Source organism: Chiloscyllium plagiosum, unplaced genomic scaffold (assembly GCF_037043375.1).
Source record: "Chiloscyllium plagiosum isolate Xiang-an unplaced genomic scaffold, Cpla_swu_hap1 HiC_scaffold_34, whole genome shotgun sequence".
Taxonomy (NCBI): Eukaryota; Metazoa; Chordata; class Chondrichthyes; order Orectolobiformes; family Hemiscylliidae; genus Chiloscyllium; species Chiloscyllium plagiosum.
In genome coordinates, this window is record NW_028270172.1 from 2,328,730 (window position 1) to 2,346,623 (window position 17,894).

The 17,894-nt window shown below is 41.1% G+C and overlaps 1 protein-coding gene across 8 annotated transcripts in view; it reads right to left on the reverse strand.

The window, feature by feature from the left end:
- The window catches only part of LOC122564564 (cadherin-18-like), a 760,480-nt gene that overhangs the window by 176,323 nt on the left and 566,263 nt on the right, over positions 1-17,894 (reverse strand). For 7 of the 8 annotated variants that reach the window (XM_087978470.1, XM_043719646.2, XM_087978469.1 and 4 more), the window contains one exon: positions 1,032-1,151. In XM_087978470.1, the coding sequence (XP_087834596.1) occupies positions 1,032-1,151 (120 nt within the window). Of the gene's footprint in view, positions 1-1,031; positions 1,152-14,808; positions 14,875-17,894 lie in introns of all 8 variants that reach the window. The other variant, XM_043719650.2, reaches the window with a different exon arrangement.

Genomic DNA, 17,894 nt, shown 5'->3' on the forward strand with positions numbered 1-17,894 from the left:
GAAGCTACAGCAACGGATGAATGGACATCACAGAACAATCACCAGACAGGAGTGTTCCCTCCTAGTCGGAGAACACTTCAGCGGGCCGGGACATTCAACTTCGGACCTTCGGGTGATCATCCTCCAAGGTGGACTTTGGGACAGGCAACAACACAAAGTAACCGAGCAGAGGCTGATAGCCAAGTTCGGTACCCATGGGGATGGCCCCAACCAGGACCTTGGGTTCATGTCACACTACAGGTGACCCCACTGCACTCACACAGGAACACAGACATTCCTACACACACACACACACACACACACAACACACACACACACACTTATACAAGCTCATATACTCACACATACACACCCACTCGCATACACGCACCCTCTTACAGACTTATACCTCTTTAAACTCACTCTCTCTCTCTCTCACACACACACAGAATTACAGTTGAGAATGTAACTTTAAAAAAATTCTGCAATTTACATACAAAAGAACTGAAACCAACATGTTCATTCCAAAAGATGAGAGACTTAATAAAACATCCAGGTCTTTTTCAATAAATAATTTCAGTTACATCATACTGTAAACCTTTGCTATAAATTCTGTGTCTTACAATCTTATTCTCCACAACCACCTGATGAAGGAGCAGCGCTCTGAAAGCTAGTGCTTCCAATTAAACCTGTTGGACTATAACCTGGTGTTGCGTGATTTCTAACTTTGTCCACCCGACTCCAACACCAACTGCTCCAAGTTATGCTTCTTACTTTGCAACAAAGACTACACTTCAAAACTAGCTGTGAGGTATTTTTAATCATCTGAGATGTGAAAGATGTCAATAAACACAACTCTTTCTGAAGTATGGAAGCCTACAGTGGGGCAGCTGCAAATGAAGGGTCATTCACTTTTGCACAGCTCTGGATTCCGGCTTTAAAAGCTGTCTTAGTGCTTCAGATCAAGATAGATTTATGTTCAGCATGATCATTTTTAACATTCTAACACACTGTAGAAAAATAGACAGATCCATTGGGCATTGGAAACCCACCTGTGTTAGGATCCACGGAAAAGTATGGCTGTCCCTGCAGGATACTGTACACCACCCTGGCACTGTTTCCATATGTCGGATCATCAGCGTCTGTGGCTGTTATCTGAAGCACAGAAGTCCCTGTACAAAGACAGAGAGAGAAAAAGACTCACTGAAAACCTTTTTTGAAAATAAAACATTGGTACTGTATATTTGGATGGACTTATACACTAAACAGATAAAAGTTTGAATTCAAGACAGGCAGTCAGCAGCACCTGAAGGAGCATGTGACCAAAAGACCTGAGAGACACAGTCAGAAACAGAATTAGACTGGGATTGATTAATAAGTAACTTTACATTCTTTTTTCTCATCTCCAATCTGAAAGTAGGTTTCAGATATTGAGGGGGATTGAGTTTAAGAGTCGTGAGATCTTGTTGCAGCTCTATAAAACTTTGGTTAGACCACACTTGGAATACTGCGTCCAGTTCTGGTCGCCCTATTATAAGAAAGATGTGGATGCTTTGGAAAGGGTTCAGAGGAGGTTTACCAGGATGCTGCCTGGACTGGAGGGCTTATCTTATGAAGAGAGGTTGACTGAGCTCGGACTTTTTTCATTGGAGAAAAGGAGGAGGAGAGGGGACCTAATTGAGGTATACAAGATAATGAGAGGCATAGATAGAGTCGATAGCCAGAGACTATTTCCCAGGGCAGAAATGGCTAACACGAGGGGTCATAGTTTAAGCTGGTTGGAGGAAAGTATAGAGGGGATGTCAAAGGCGGGTTCTTTACACAGAGAGTTGTGAGAGCATGGAATGCATTGCCAGCAGCAGTTGTGGAAGCGAGGTCATTGGGGACATTTAAGAGACTGCTGGACATGCACATGGTCACAGAAAATTGAGAGTGCATACATGAGGATCAATGGTTGGCACAACATCATGGGCTGAAGGGCCTGTTCTGTGCTGTACTGTTCTATGTTCTATGTTCTATGTTCTATGTATGGCAGGGCAGCTCAGCTGCGTGGAATGTTCATCTTGTGTCATGTGGGGAGTCATGGACAAATCACGTGGCCCAGATGATCACATGAATCTGGGCTTTGAAAGTGGAGTGGAATCACTGTGCAGCATCTGCAAAGCTGCAAACCAGACACATAGCTGCTTTACCTCATTCACCTGGTTCACAAAGTGGTCACACCATAGAATAAGACCAGGCATGTGGAGAGGGAGTAAGTAATTACTGGACAGTCTAGAAAGATCCCACAATCAGTTAAGAAGACCCCTGAATGCATCTCATTTGCTAATCAGTTTTCCATTTTGGCCACTGGTAAGGAAAGGTTCATCAGAGCAAAGTCAAGCCTATGGTATCACAATCAACATCAGGTGGGGGTACTGAGATTTAGGAATTAGAAAGTTAATTATATTCAGTGAACAGACAGGTATTTTTGGGCCAAAGATCTGACTCTAAAATGTCCAGATGCTAGGATCAAGGATGTTAGAAAGTGGCTACATGACATTCCTTTTAGATGAATGAGAAGAGTCAGTGGTCAACATCTATGTTAGCACCAATGATATTTGTAGGAAGAGGAATGAATTTCTAAAAGTATAACTCAGGGAGATAGGCAAAAGCCACAAAAGCAGGGTTTCAGAATTGCTTCCATCAAGACATATTGATGGGTATCAAAACAGGAAGATTGAGTGAATGAGTGCATAATTAAAAAGATGGAGCAGGACAAGTCTTTAGATTTCTGCAGCACTGAGACCCAGTTCTAGAACAAGTGAGACATGTACAAGAAGGATGGGTTATAGTTTAAATAAAAGCGTGTGCTGATGAAACTCAGAAGATCTGGAAGTATCTGTGGGAAAAGAAATAGACTTAACATTTCAAGTTTAATGTGACTCTCTTCCTCAGAAGAGCTTCTTCAGCACTGTCTATTTTTATTTCATAATTCCAGCATCTACAGTATTTTATTCTTATTTAAGTAATAGCTTCAGGACTGGGCTAATATCCTTGCAGAGAGATTTTGTCATAGTGTGGGTAGAAGGTTTTAACTTGTTTGTAAGACGGTGGAAGCTAACGGTGAAATTCAGATGGAATATAACTCAGCTGGTTACGGGAAGTATTAATGCTATTAATGGAAGCAGAAAGTAGCAGAACCAAATCCTTGAATGAACCAGCATCATATTACAGAATAGCTTTAAAACTACAGAATTAAAAGTACTTCATCTAAATAGAGGCAGCATTTATAGCAAAATAAGTGCAGAAATGGTGCTCAAAGAAGCAAAAGAACACAAATTAATTAGCATATTGCAGATGTGGTTACAAGGTGACTAAGGCTGGGAACTGAATATGAAAGGATATTTGTCATTCAGGTGGAATAGACAGAAAAAGAGCAAGCTGGAGTAATGCTAATATTAAGGACATGATCAGTGCATCAATAAAAGAGAATCTCTGATCAGAAAACAAAAACACACAGGAGCTAGTTTGGGTAGAGCTAAGAACAGCATGAAGCAGCAAATATTGATGAGTCATTCAGTTGGGGTAAAGTAAAGCATAGAATAAGTCTAGGGTGTATGTAGCAAGGAGTATGCAGTAATCACGGATTATTTCAACTGACATACAGATTGGGTAAATCTAATGAATACCAATGCTATGCAAGAAGAATTCTTGCGACAATTTTCTGGGGTAATATGTCCATAGAATCCCCCCAATGCAAAAGAGGCTATTTGGCCCAATAGGTCTGCACAAAGCCTCCAAGCAGCATCCCTTCCATACCCAGCCCAACCAGCACCAACCCACCTGACCCGTACATCTTTGGACTATGGAAGGAAACTGAAACACCCAGTGAAAACCCACACAGACACTGGGAGAAGATGCAAACTCCACACAGTCATCCAAGGCTGGAACTGAACTCAGGTCCCTGGCAATGTGCGGCTGCTCTCCTCACCCTTGTGCCATTATGCCATCCATGCTGAGGGACAAACTAGGGTGCAAGCTATTTCAAATCTATTCCCTGAAGGTTCTTTTTACAACAAGATTATAACTGAACTTCTTTTAAGAATACAATGTAAAAGAGTTCAGTTATAATCCTGTTGTAAGAAGAACCTTCAGGGAGTAGTGACCACAGTATGGTACAATTTTCCATGAGCTTTTCTATTTGAAACCGTGACTTAAGACTAACCAGGGCAATTCTGAAGGTATGAGGAGGAAGTTGGCTGTGATGGATTGGAAAGAATATTAAACTATTAGATAGTAGATCGGTAATGGCTTGTATTTAAATACTAATTATCAATTTTCCAATAACATGCATCCCTTAATAGTAAAACTACCTAACAAGAACTGAGAGAAAGTGAAAGATAGTATTAGATCAAAGGAGGAGGCTTATAAAGTTTTCAAAAGAAAGTAATGAGCCTGAGGATTGGATATGTTATAGACTTTAGCAAACATGGACCGAAAATGTGTGAATCGAAAGACAATAGACTATGAGGAATTGGGTTTAAGCTATTTTTATTCTGAACACAACATTTTTTTTTGTTAAGAATGACTGATACATGTAGGTTCCTGAAAAGCAGAAGTACAGCATTCAGCTCTTCAAGCCAGCTCTGCTATTTAATATGACCATGGCTGATTATCCAACTCAGTCCCCTCTTCCCGATTTCTCCCCATACCAGATTTGCTGCACTAACTCAGTGAAAGATGTGATGAAATTCCATGCTATCCGGGCAGGTGGAAGCAAAACTTGGAGTCAGTCTGTTCTTGCGGAGAACTAACCAATTTCTCCAGCGACACAAATCTCTGTGGATTTGAGTGAGTGAATCACAGACTATACGTTAAAGGAGGAAAGTACTTTACCTCATCTATGTCATCTCCTTAAACCCAACAACCATTGAGCCAACAAAAAGCTGACGATTTCTGAAAGGTTTTGATAAGAATTCATCATTCATCAACACTAATTATCAAAACAATCGCAGACAATGGGTTGATCTGAAGAGAATTCAGCATCAACTTGGAATTTCTTGTGTCTGTATGTTTGCCTTCCATTAATTTCATGAAAGTAAAGCAATAGTAACAGGTTGGCAACAGGTATCGAAGGACCCTCTACCCTCACATTCTTCTTCAGTGGCTCATTGACAATTTCTGGTTTGTAACATCTCTGTGATGTGAATGGTGTGTGAGTCCTCCAAATTATTGCAGGAAAGATTTTCCCAGAGTGGGGGACTCAATTTCTAGGAGCTCAAGGTAAAAGGGGAAAAGTTTAAGGAAGACATGCATGGAAGGTTCTTTACACAGAGGGTGGTCGGTACCTGGAACACGTTGCCAGCGGAGGTAGTGGAGGTGGGCATGATAGCAGTGTTTAAGATGTATCAAGACAGATACATGAATGGGCAGGGAGCTGACAGATACAGATCCTTGGAAAACAGGCAATAGTTTTAGATAGAGGATCTGGATCAGCATAGGCTTGAAGGGCTGAAGGGACTGTTCCTGTGCTGGAATTTTCTTTGTTCTTTGTTTGTGACACCGAGAGGAAGCTGTAGCTGTAATTGTAACACCTCTTAGTCATTTGGTACTGGTTTGCTGCAATGGAAAGGTTTCAGGCTCAGTTACCCAATGTACATTCGATTCCAATTACAAGGGAATGGAACGTCAAAATTTGAATCAAGGATTGTTCTAGTGTGGTGGTTTAGTGGCTGGTATGGTGGATCAGTGGTTAGCACTGCTACTTTACAGCGCCAGGGACCTAGGTTCGATTCCAGCCTCAGGTGGCTGTGTGGTGTTTGCACGTTCTCCCTGTGGCTGTGTGGGTTTTCTCTCACATTCTAAAGATGTGCAGGTTAGGTGGATTGGACATGCAAAGTTGTGCAGGCAAGGTGAGTTTGCAATGGCAAATGCAGGGTTACAGATGTAGGGAGTGGGTCTGGATGGGATGCCCTTTAGACGGTCAGTGTGGACTGAATGGCCTACTCCACACAATAGGGATTCTATGATTCATTGGAAATGTTCCTTAAAATCGACTTCCGTACTATTTTGTTCTTGGAAGTCTAAACATAAATCCAATTTTTTGGTTTCTCAGTAGTTAGTACTGCTGCCTCACAGCACCAGTGACTTGGGTTTAATTCCCTCCTCAGGAGACTGTCTGTGTGGAGTTTGCACATTCTCCTCATGTCTGCGTGGGTTTCCTCTGAGTGGTCCGGTTTCCTCCCACAGTTTAAAGATGTGCAAGTCAGGTGAATTGATCATGCTAAACTGCCCATAATGTTAGGTGCATTAGTCAGGGGTAAATACTGGGTCGGGAATGGGTTTGTGTGGGTTACTCTTTGGAGGATTGGTGTAGACCTATGGGTCTAAAGAGCCTGTTTCCATACTGTTGGGAATCTAAGTCTAATCTATCCACCCTACCTTTACCTTTCATGAGTTTGTAGACCTCAATCAAGTCCCCTCCTCAACCTCCATCTTTCTCATGGAAACAATCCTAATCTACTCAACCTCTGTTCATAGCTAGAGCCGTCCATACCAGGCAACATCCTGGTGAACCTCCTCTGTATCCTCTCAAAAACATCCACCCTCTTCTGGCAAGGTGGTGACACATTTAATATGGTACTGACTGATCTTTGACCATCTCAACTGCACATTCCTGTATACCCCACTTATCCCTGATTCTCTGAGAATCCAAAAAGCGATTGCGTTCACCAAAGCTGAGACACTCAGCAGTGTGCAACCACTGAGGGAGGTTCTGTCATATAGTTATGCTTCATATCATATCATACATCTTCAATGCCAGGTTTAAAGAAAAACTTCAAAGATTTTGTTGTGAAGTAATACATGCTTTACCCACGCCCCAAAAAGATCAAAGATCTACTGGCCAGAAGTTTCACGGCAAAGACATTTCTCTGGTTGTTGGAATGGCATTCTGGTTCACAATGTGCTATTGTGTTGTGTGAATTGAATGACTCAACTCTGGTGAACACAACAGCTTTTTGGATTCTCAGAGAATCAAGGATAAGGAGAGTGTACAGTAATATGCAGTTGAGGAAGTCAAAGATCAGACATAACCATATTCAATAACTGAGCAGTTTGAGGGACTATATAGCTACTTCTGTTGCTCACAATTTTATGTTAGGTTGTACAATATAACCACAATAAAAATTACTCAGTTAAACAAGATATTATCAGTCCCGACATAAGACAGGAATGGTAAGGTATTAAAATATTTTAATCCAAACCTATAGCTGACAGTACCGAAGAGTTCCTACTTCTGCAGCAATATTCACAATCATATTTATGGGCTAATCTTCAACAAAATTAACTCTAAATAGCAGTAAGGATATTCAGCACACAACTGACATTCAGCTTAATTCCTGGAAAGTCAATGAGAGGTAAAGCCATTACAATAATACTTCAGCTAACCCGGTTAAGGAAGGTTAACAAATCACCAGTGAGTGGAGCCATGGTTGTAAAATGTCCTAATTGTGTTTACATATATACATGGGGTGGGATTTGGATTAATCTCGTAAGGAGTAAGCTTTGTGCTTCTCTTTAATTATATATTACTTGTGGATTTGTATTGCAACTCAAATAATATTGTTAAGATGGTACATTGTGGATTGTTTTAGGTTTTAATCTGTCAGTGTCCAACTGTCATTAACTGTTAGCCTCTACTCCCCTCCAGCCTACACTGCCACTGGATCACAGCTGATCAAATATTCCTCACATTCACATTCCTGCTGTTCTGCCATAACCCATCATTCCCTGACTGATCAAGAATCTCTCTCTCTCAGCCTTAAATATACACAAGGACTCTGCCCACACAGCTCTCTGTGGTAAAACACACAATCCTCTCAGAGAAGAAATTTCTCATCTCTGTCTTAAATTGGCTCCCCTTTATGCTGAGACTAGACTCTCCCATGAGGGGAAAAATCTTCACAGCATTTACCCCATCAAACCCCTTAAAAATCCTCTCTTTCAATGAGATTACGGCTCATTCTTCTAAACTCTTGTGAGTAGAGTCCCAACCAGTTTAACCTTTGCTCATAAGTCAATCCCTCCAACCCAGGGATCATCCCAGTGAACCTTTTCTGAACCACCTTCAATGAAATGATATATTTTCTAAAATAAGGGACCAAAATCTCACCCATTGAAATAAGAGCCTTCATTGGTCAGGGCATTGAGTATAGAAGTTTGGAAGTTACGGTGCAGTTGGAGGCCACATTTGGAGTATTCTGCTCAGTTTTAGTCACCTTGCTATAGGCTATTAAACCGGAAAGAGTGCAGAAGAAATTAACAAGGATGTTGTCAGGACTCAACAGTCTAAGTGATAGGGAAAGGGTGGACAAGCTAAGACATTTTTCTTCACAGGAGACTGAGGGGGGATCTTATCGAAGTATATAAGACCATGAGAGGCATGGATAGGGTGAATGCTCTCAATCTTTTTACCAGGGTTGGGGAATCAAGGACTGGAGGGCATCAGTTTAAGGTGAGAGGGGACAGAATGAAAATGAACCTTTTCACAGAGGGTGGAATGAGCTGAGAGCGGAAGTGGTTGAGGTGTGTGCTTTAACAACATTTAAAAGCCATTTGGACAAAGACATAGAAAGGAAATATTTAGATGGATTTGGGCCAAGAGCAGAGAAATAGAGTGAGAGAGGATGGACATTTTGGTTAGCATGGTCCAGTCCAGGCCGTAGGGCCTGTTTCCATGCTATAGGACACTGTGACTCTATTTCATTATGATATGAAGATGCAGGTGTACTGTACCTTTAACAGAGTTAAAAGCTAGCAGAACTACGTGACACAGCACCAAGTGTTCTCAGTAAGATACAACATAACATGCCCTCCAGCACCTTGGGTAGCTGGTTGCCTGGAGACAAAAACAAATTTGCATTTGGCCAATCAGTTCAAATTATATCCCCCCAAAAAACAAACTCCAATCAAGGTTGAATTTTATATGTAGACATTATTAAAAGCCAATGACACAATGCTATGCTTTAGGGTATAAGACCGGGGAAAACTGAACAGCTGGGGGAGAGCTGCCAAAAGACCAACAGCTGTGGGCTGATAGCTAGAACACTCTGAGAGGTACTTGTCTAGAGAAGGAGTTTGTACAGAGAGAAAAAACATCAGCATCAACCTGGAGAGCAAATCTACAGAAGATTCAACAACTGTCTGGTTTTGAGATTTGAACTTTTCAGTAAACCTTAAGCGGGAGTGTTATCGGATTAGTATAATAGAAGGGAAAGTAAAAAATTGGTTAGAGGAAGTAAATAGTTGTCAGTTAATTATTTTCTGCTATACTTTAAGAAATAAAGTTGTTAATTTTTACTTTAAATAGTTCTTGGCCTCTCGAAGTTTCACAGATTACTGCACGGGATAAATCTTTTTTGTGTTGCTGGTTTAGGGTAAGCAGGAGAGTTTACCCCGTGTCATAACAGACTGGGGGCTTTTCTGGGATTTAAATGGTTTGGGTCTTGGATTCGTGATTTGAACTGGTTTAGATAGATTTGACTAGATTTGGGGGTATGAAAAATCCCAGCAGATTGAAACACTTGCAGGTTAGTGTCCTAGATCTTTAAACAAAATGTAGGTGAGGCAACTTGTTTACTTTTGGTGACTGTTGTTGATTAAATTAAAAGTGAAAGAAATAGCTCTTAAAATTACTAAAGAGGTTCTGGGATTTGAAGATGATTCTCAAGTTTGCCAAGAAATTTTGGAAGGAAAGAAATAGGCCATAATTTTAGAATTAGCCAGTAAATTAGAATTGGGTTTAACCAAGGACAAAAGTAAAGCTGCAATTGCTAGGGAGTTACTCGAACACTTAGGTGTGTCAGAGAAACAGACACGTGCAGTAGAGTTAGAAAAACTTAAATTATAATTGAGGAAAATGGAGTTAGAAGATAAAGAAAGGGAGAGAGACAGAGAGAGAGGAAACAGAGAAGGAGAGTGAAAGACAAAGAGAAGGAAGAGAGGGGGTAAAAAGAGAGAAGGTTCTTGGCGGAGCAAACAGAGAGAGAAGAAAGGGGGAAGAGAGAGGGAGAGAGAGAGAGAGATAGAATAAAAAGAAAGATAGAAATGGCTCTTTGCTGAGCAAAAAGAGAGAGAATTTGAATTGGAGAAGTTGTGACTTAGTCAGTCAAGTCAAGTTAACAGGATGGAGATTAAAAGAGAAGGTAGTGATATATACAAATATGGCAAAACTCTGCCACATTTTGATGAGAAAGATGTTGAAACCTTCTTTATTTCATTTGAAAAATTGGCGAGGCAGATGGAGTGGTCAGAAGATTTATGGGTAATGCTAGTCCAGAATAAACTGGTAGGCAGAGCTAGTGAGGTATTTGCTGCACTGTCAGATGAGGGATCATGAGATTATGAAGAGGTTAAACAGGCTATTTTAAGAGCTTATGAATTGGTACCAAACGCATATAGACAGTGGGTCAGAAACGCAAAGAAGGAACCTGGTCAGACTTCTGTTGAGTTCGAAAGAATTAAACATTGTCATTTTGATAGATGTGTGCGTGATTTAAAAATAGATAAGACCTTTGAGGTTCTATGAGAGATTGTTCTGCTGGAGAAGTTTAAAAACTCACTTCCAGAGGTGGTAAGAATTCACATGGAGGAAAAGAAAGTTCAGGAAGTGAGAAGGGCAGCAGAATTAGCAGATGAATACACATCGATGAATAAGACAAGCTTCCAGCCAGAATTTTGTTCTGTCAGGGATAGAAGTTGGGAGAAAGGAAGATCCTTCACTATGAAACCAAGAGTAAAGAGCACTGGTAAGAATTTACCAAAGGATAAAAATGAAGCCCAAGAGGGTGGAAAGGAGGTGAAAGGCCTCAGGTGTTTCTACTGTTGTAAAGTGGGACATGTAAAGAAAGGTATTGTGGGAAAAGATGTGGGAAAAGAAGCTAAGCCAGTGGCATTAGTGAAGGTAGTAAAGGAGATCCCCAAGAAGGGGTGAGGAGCTGCAGGAGAGTGCACAGCCTTGGCAGGGGCTGGGTATGGAGTTAGTACCTGATCCTTACAAAGAATTTGCCTCTGTGGGTAACGTTTACTCAGAAAGAACAGGGAGAAGGACAAGAAGTTATAGTTTTGAGAGATACAGGATCTAACTAGTCACTGATAGTCTGGGATGAGCGAATATGCACTCTTTCTGATCTGTTAGCCAAGAATGTGGTCATTTGCAGAATAGATGGACAGAACTTTAGCATTCCTCTATGTGAGATTAGGTTAGAGCGTCAACTCAAGACTGGGGAAGTTACAGTGGGAGTGATTGACAGAGTGTCAGTTCCAGGAATCCAGTTTGCTCTTGGGAATGATTTGGCAGGATCCAAGGTGGGAGTGACACCCCTTGTTGTGGAGAAGCCCAAGAAAGACCAAGAAACTGAGGAGTTAAAACAGAAATACCCTGGTATTTTCCCAGACTGTGTGGTAACCAGATCCCACTATCATAAGTCACAGCAAGAAGCAAAAAGTAAAGAGAAAGATGAGGGAGTTGAGGTTCAGTTAGCGGATACCCTGTTTGACGTAATGGTCAGGAAACACCTGAACAGGCAGAGTGTCAGACAGAAGTGTTTAGTCCTGAAAGGTGAAGAGATTTGCAACAGTAAGACAAAACGATCATTATCATTAGTAGCCACACACGCAGATGACAAGCACCATGAATTCAACTGGGACAACACTACTACTATAGGACAAGCCAAACAGAGAACTGCCAGGGAATTCCTAGAGGCATGGCACTCATCCACAGATTCAATCAATAAGCACATCGACCTGGACCCAATATACCGACCACTGCAACGGACAGCTGGAACTGACGACCGGAAGCGGCAGAGACAAACCACTATAAATGCCGGAGGAAACACCACAGAAGCGCTTCACAGGAGGGTCCCAAGCACTGAGGATGTCACCTAGACAGGGGATGAAACGTCTGCAACACAAATTCCCAGCTCGGCGAACAGAACCACAACAACGAGCACCCGAGCTACAAATCTTCTCACAAACTTTGGAACCTTGAAGACCATGTGGAGAGCGTACTGTCAGGATTACCCGCATGATTGGGATAAAGGTATCGAGGAGAAAGTGAGGACTGCAGATGCTGGAGATCAGAGCTGATAATGTGTTGCTGGAAAAGCGCAGCAGGAGAGGCAGAATCCAAGGAACAGGAGAATCGACGTTTCAGGCATAAGCCCTTCTTCAGGAATTCAGAAACGTCGATTCTCCTGTTCCTTGGATTCTGCCTCTCCTGCTGCGCTTTTCCAGCAACACATTTTCAGCTGGGGTAAAGGTATCCCATTCATATTGTTTGCCATTAGAGATGCCCCAAACAAGTCTACTCAGTTTGCTCCCTTTGAGTTAATATTCGGGCATGAAGAGAGAGGCCCTTTGAAAGTAATAAAAGAAAAATTGACAGGACCAAAGTCGGAGATCTCACACTTAGATTATGTATTGGAGGTGAGGGAGAAATTAAATTGAGGTAGGTGAGTTAGCTAAACAGCACCTAAAGAGGGCACAGTATAAAATGAAGCAGACAGCAGATAAAAACTCTGAGATGCAGACATTTTCCTGAGGGGATAACGTGTTAGTACAGTTACCAGTGATAGGAGATCCCTTCAAAACCAGGTTAGTGGTCCCTATAAATTGAGAAAATGTTGAGTCAGGTGACCTATCTGGTAAAGATGCCAGATGGGAATAAAAAGGTATCAGGTCTTTCATATGACCATGATGAAACCATATTATACTCGAGAGAAAGAACTGGAGAAACAGGTGTTAGTGACTGCCCCGCAGAGTGAGGAATCAAATCCAGATGGTGTGGATTTTGAAGTGCCTCAAAATATGTTAAAAAATAAAGAAGTTCTTGAGAAATGGGATAGATTAGTAAACTATCTGTTTCATGAGCATAGAACACAGTTGAAAGATTTGTTACTACAGTACAAGGACATATGTCAGAATCAGATGGGGAGAACTAATGCTATTGTACATGAAGCAGACATAGAGAATACTGTTCTAATAAAACAACACCCCTATCGGCTTAATCCTTTCAAAGCCAGACAGGTCCAGGTGGAGGTGGAGGCCATGCTCAATTAAGGCATCATCGAACCAGGCCAGAGCAAGTCAAGTTTGCCAATCGTCTTAGCTCTCAAACAGGATGGGACTCAACAATTCTGCATGGATTATCGGAAGGTCAATGCCACTACAAAATCAGACTCATATCCAATTCCGAGATTGGAGCACTGTATCAAGAAAGTCGGACAAGCCAGTTATATCACCAAGTTGGACTTAATGAGGTTACTAGCAGAAACCTTTATCAGAGAATGCGAAATAAATTTCTGTGTTTGTAACCCAAATGGGCTATATCAGCTTAAAGTGATGCTCTTTGGAATGAAGAACGCACCCGCCACATTCCAAAGGCTCATGAACAGAGTTGTGGCTGGGTTAACAACCTGTGATGTCTACTTGGACAATGTTGTGATCTTTAGTAAGACCTGGAAAGATCACATGGTACAGTTGACAGAATTCTTTGAATGACCACGAGAAGCAAAACTGAAGATAAACTTAAATAAAATGGAATTTAAGAAAGCAAAGGTGACATTCTTGAGGCATAACCTCATGGAAGGTTGACCCCATGGAATGCAAAGATAAAGGTCATCGAGGAATTTCCACGACCAACCTCGAAGAATCGAAGCACCTCTTTCTTCGGACTCTGCAGAGTCTATCGGATGTTTGTTCCAAACTTCAGCAGTGTAGTGGCACCGTTAACCAATTTGCTAAAGACGAACACAGTTTTGGTGGACAGAACCGTGCCAGGAGGCATTCAACTATTTGGAAGCCACGTGAACCACCAAACCCATTGTGGCTACACTAAACTCTTCAAAACCTTGTAAAGTCGCCATCAATACTAGTGACATAGGAGTTGGAGCTGTACTCCTATAGGAAGATGGGGATGGGATTGAACTGCCAGTTGGTTACTTTTTGAAGAAGCTCAACATCCATCAGAGGAAATACTCCACAATCAAAAAAGATCTATTGAGTTTGATACTGGCCTTAAAACATTTTAACGTTTATGTCACCAACAATGTGTTGGAGATGGTTGTGTACATGGATCACAATCCCCTTACATTCTTAGAACACTTTAAAGACAAGAATATGAGACTATTTTGTTGGAGTCTTGTGTTACAGACTTTCAATTTAAAAATCGTACATGAGCTGGTCCTAAGAATGTAATCACAGATGTGTTAACATGTATTTAAGTGATAAAGTTCAGATGAGATTTGTATTCATATACGCACAGTTATATGGGAAGAAGTGAAGGTGAACTTCGGTTAAAGTTATCAGTATGTTAGGGTAATGTGTTTAAAGATTAGAAAACAAAATGAAGCCATCTTTTCATAATGATGGTTCATTTTTTCTTAAGGGAGAGGTGTTATGAAGATGTGGGTGTACTGTACCTTTAAGAGAGTTAAAAGCTAGCAGAACTACCTGACAGCACCAAGTGTTCTGAATAAGATACAATGTAATATGTGGTCCAGCAGACAGGGTAGCTGGTTGCCTGGGGACAAAAAACAAATTTGCATTTGGCCAATCAGTTTAAATTATACACCAGAAAAAAACTTCAATCAAGTTTGAATTTTGTATGTTGACATCATTAAAAGCCAATGACACAATCCGCTGCTTTAGGATATAAGACCGGGGAAAATTGAACAGTTGGGGAGAGCTGCCAAAAGGCCAACAGCTGTGGGCTAATAGCTAGAACACTCTGAGAGGTACCTGTCTAGAGAAGGAGTTTGTATAGAGAGAAAAAACATCAGCACCAACCTGGAGAGCACATCTGCAGAAGATTCGACAGCTGGTGGGTTTTGAAATTTGAATTTTTCAGTAAATCTTAATCAGAGGTTTTATCAGACAAGCATAATAGAAGGGAAAGTAAAAGATAGGTTAAAGGAAAGAGTTGTAAATACTTGTTAGTTAATTATTCTCTGTTATACTTTAAGAAATAAAGTTGTTAATTTTTACTTTAATTATTTCTTGGCCTCTTGAATTTTCACAGATTACTATATGGGATAAATCCTTTCTATGCTGCTGGTTTAAATTAAGCAGGAGGGTTTACCCTGTGTCATAACCATTAGCCTTCTTGATTTCCTGCTGCCCCGTGTGCTAGTATTCTGTGCTTTATGCAAAAGTATCCCAAATGTCTCAGTGATGCAGCTTTCTGCATTTTTCACCACTTAAACAATAGCGTTCTTTTGTTCTCCCTTCCCAAGAGACCTTGGAGTGCAGGTACACAACTCCTTGAAAGTGGAGTTGCAGGTAGATAGGATAGTGAAGGCGGCGTTTGGTATGCTTTCCTTTATTGGTCAGAGGATTAAGTATAGGAGTTGGGAGGTCATGTTACGGCTGTGAAGGACATTAGTTGAACCACTATTGGAATATTGTGCCTAAGTCTGGTTTCCCTCCTATAGGAAGGATGTTCTGAAAGGTTCAGAAAAGATTGACAAGAATGTTGCCAGTATCGTAGGGTTTGAGCTACAGGGAGAGGCTGAATCGGTTGGGGCTTTTATCCCTAGAGTGTTGGAAGCTGAGGGGTGAGCTGATAGAAATTTCTCAAATCATGAGGAGCACAGGCTGAAGGAGCCAAGGCCTTTTCTCCAGGGTTGGGGAGTCCAAAACTAGAGGGCATAGGTTTAAGGTAAGAGGGGAAAGATTCAAAATGGACCTGAGAGGCAGCTTTGTCAGACAGAGGGTGGTGCACAAATGGAACAAGCTGCCAGTGGAAGTGATAGAGATGTGTACAATTACAACATTCAAAAGGCATTTGGACAGGTACATGGATAGGAAAGGTTTAAAAGAACGTCAGGGTTTAGAGGCATAGTGGGACTAGATTAGATTCGGAAGCTTTGTTGGATGAGTTGGATTGAAGGGTCTGTTTCCATGCTGTATGAGTCTGCGCACAATAGTAAATTCTTTATCTATGTTAATACACTTTATCCAATACTACAGGCTCTTATCTTATGATTTAACTTATTTGTGAGGTACCTTGTCGAATCCCTTTTGGAAGTCTAAATACCACATATCTATTGTTTCTCTTCTGGTTGAGACTTACTTGAAAATTTCAAATAAATTAGACAGGCATAATTTCCCTTTCATGAAGCCATGCTGGATCTACTTGATTACAGTAAAAAGGATGACACTGTGGTGCCATTTGGTTTGTCAGGTTTAAATTCTTCATAATGGTCAGATATGCATTGCAAGCCCACCCATCAAAACAACATCAAAACAACACATCCAACTCATTGATGGACAATTGCTGTGAGTTTGATGGAAGGCCTTGAATAGATGTGGTGATTGGCTCTTGAGAGAAATCAACAATACAAGAAATAGGAGCAAAAAAGACCATTTGGCCCATCAAGCCAACTCCACCATTCTATACAATCATGGCTGATCTTCAGCATCAACTCCACTTTGCCATGTGCTCCCTGAATCCTTTGATTCCCCAAGAGACAAAACGTTCGTCTATTCATGCTCTACAAATAAATTCAATGATGGAAACTCGATAATTCTTTGTAGGACAGAATTCCATCGATTCATAAACCTATGAATGGAGAGATTTCTTCTCATCTCAGTCCAATGATTGGTCCCTTATCCTTTCATGTGCACGTACTTTAAATTCTGTGACCAATCTCCCAATCAACTCTCTGCAGAGTTTTGGTTGCCTCACTGAGATCTTCTCCTATTGTTCTAAATGTACAGAGATTACAGCACCAACTTGCTCAGCCTCTTGTCATTGGAAACACATCACGGAGAGTTATTTAAGGAATCTACCTGACACTACTTCCAATGCATATCTATTCTTTTGAAAATATGGAAACGTGCACATCGTACTCTAGATCTAGCTCACCAATATTGTGCACAATTTTAGCAAGGCTATTTTATTTCAATGTTCCAATCGCCCTGCTCCAAAACTTCTTCATCCATCCCTTCATATCTGCCAGCAGAGGAAGGTGTGGCCTTGTCAGCATTCTCAGGCCTTCCAGTGTTCTGCTGCAGTCAGGTGGCACTGCTAATCACAGCACAGTGACACAAGATGTCTGTGCGTGTCAATAAAGACAGGAGAAGCCTGTCATCATTACCATAATGAACACATCGCTGAGCTTTGCAACAGTATCAACTGTCACGCTGAATTCAGACACATCTTTCAGCATGTCTGCACCAACAGAGACAAAACCCCAGGGTTTTAGGGTCTAGGAATGAAATAAAATAACATTCTTTCCAGCCTCATTATTGAGGGATAAATGAGGAAGTGCTTAATGCCAGTGGATAGCGAACATCAGCACTGGCGCCTGCTGGCATTGTCATACATTTGAAACTAGCCTGCATGGTTCCAAGTCTTTCTGACTGATGTACATTGTGTAAATAGTGAATACACCTTTCTGTTCAGCTCGGAGAGATTCACCTCTCTCTCTACAATCTCAGCTTGATCTCACCGTTTATAATTTAGGTAATTAACAATTGCCAGTGAAACAAAACAAAGAAAGGAATTAATTTGAGCCAATGTCACTTTGTAATCACAACAAATCATTAATAAAATTCCAAATAGCATTATACCTAATCAGCAAACACCTCTGCAGATTGGTGACACAGCCATGTTGGGCTCTCTCTCTCTCTCTCTCACACACACTGTGCACAGGATATCATTTCTTTACAACACCAGTGCATTCTGTTCAGGGGTTTTCAGGTGGAATTAAGCAGAAAAATACCTGCTTGTGCTGCAAGGACAAATCTGGAATTATTCAGTTGGCACTCAGTCTGTGCAACATATGGATCATTGGAATTAAAGAGTGACATTTTCAAAAGGCTGATGGATAGATGAAACAACACATCAGCAAACAACATGACCAATCAGG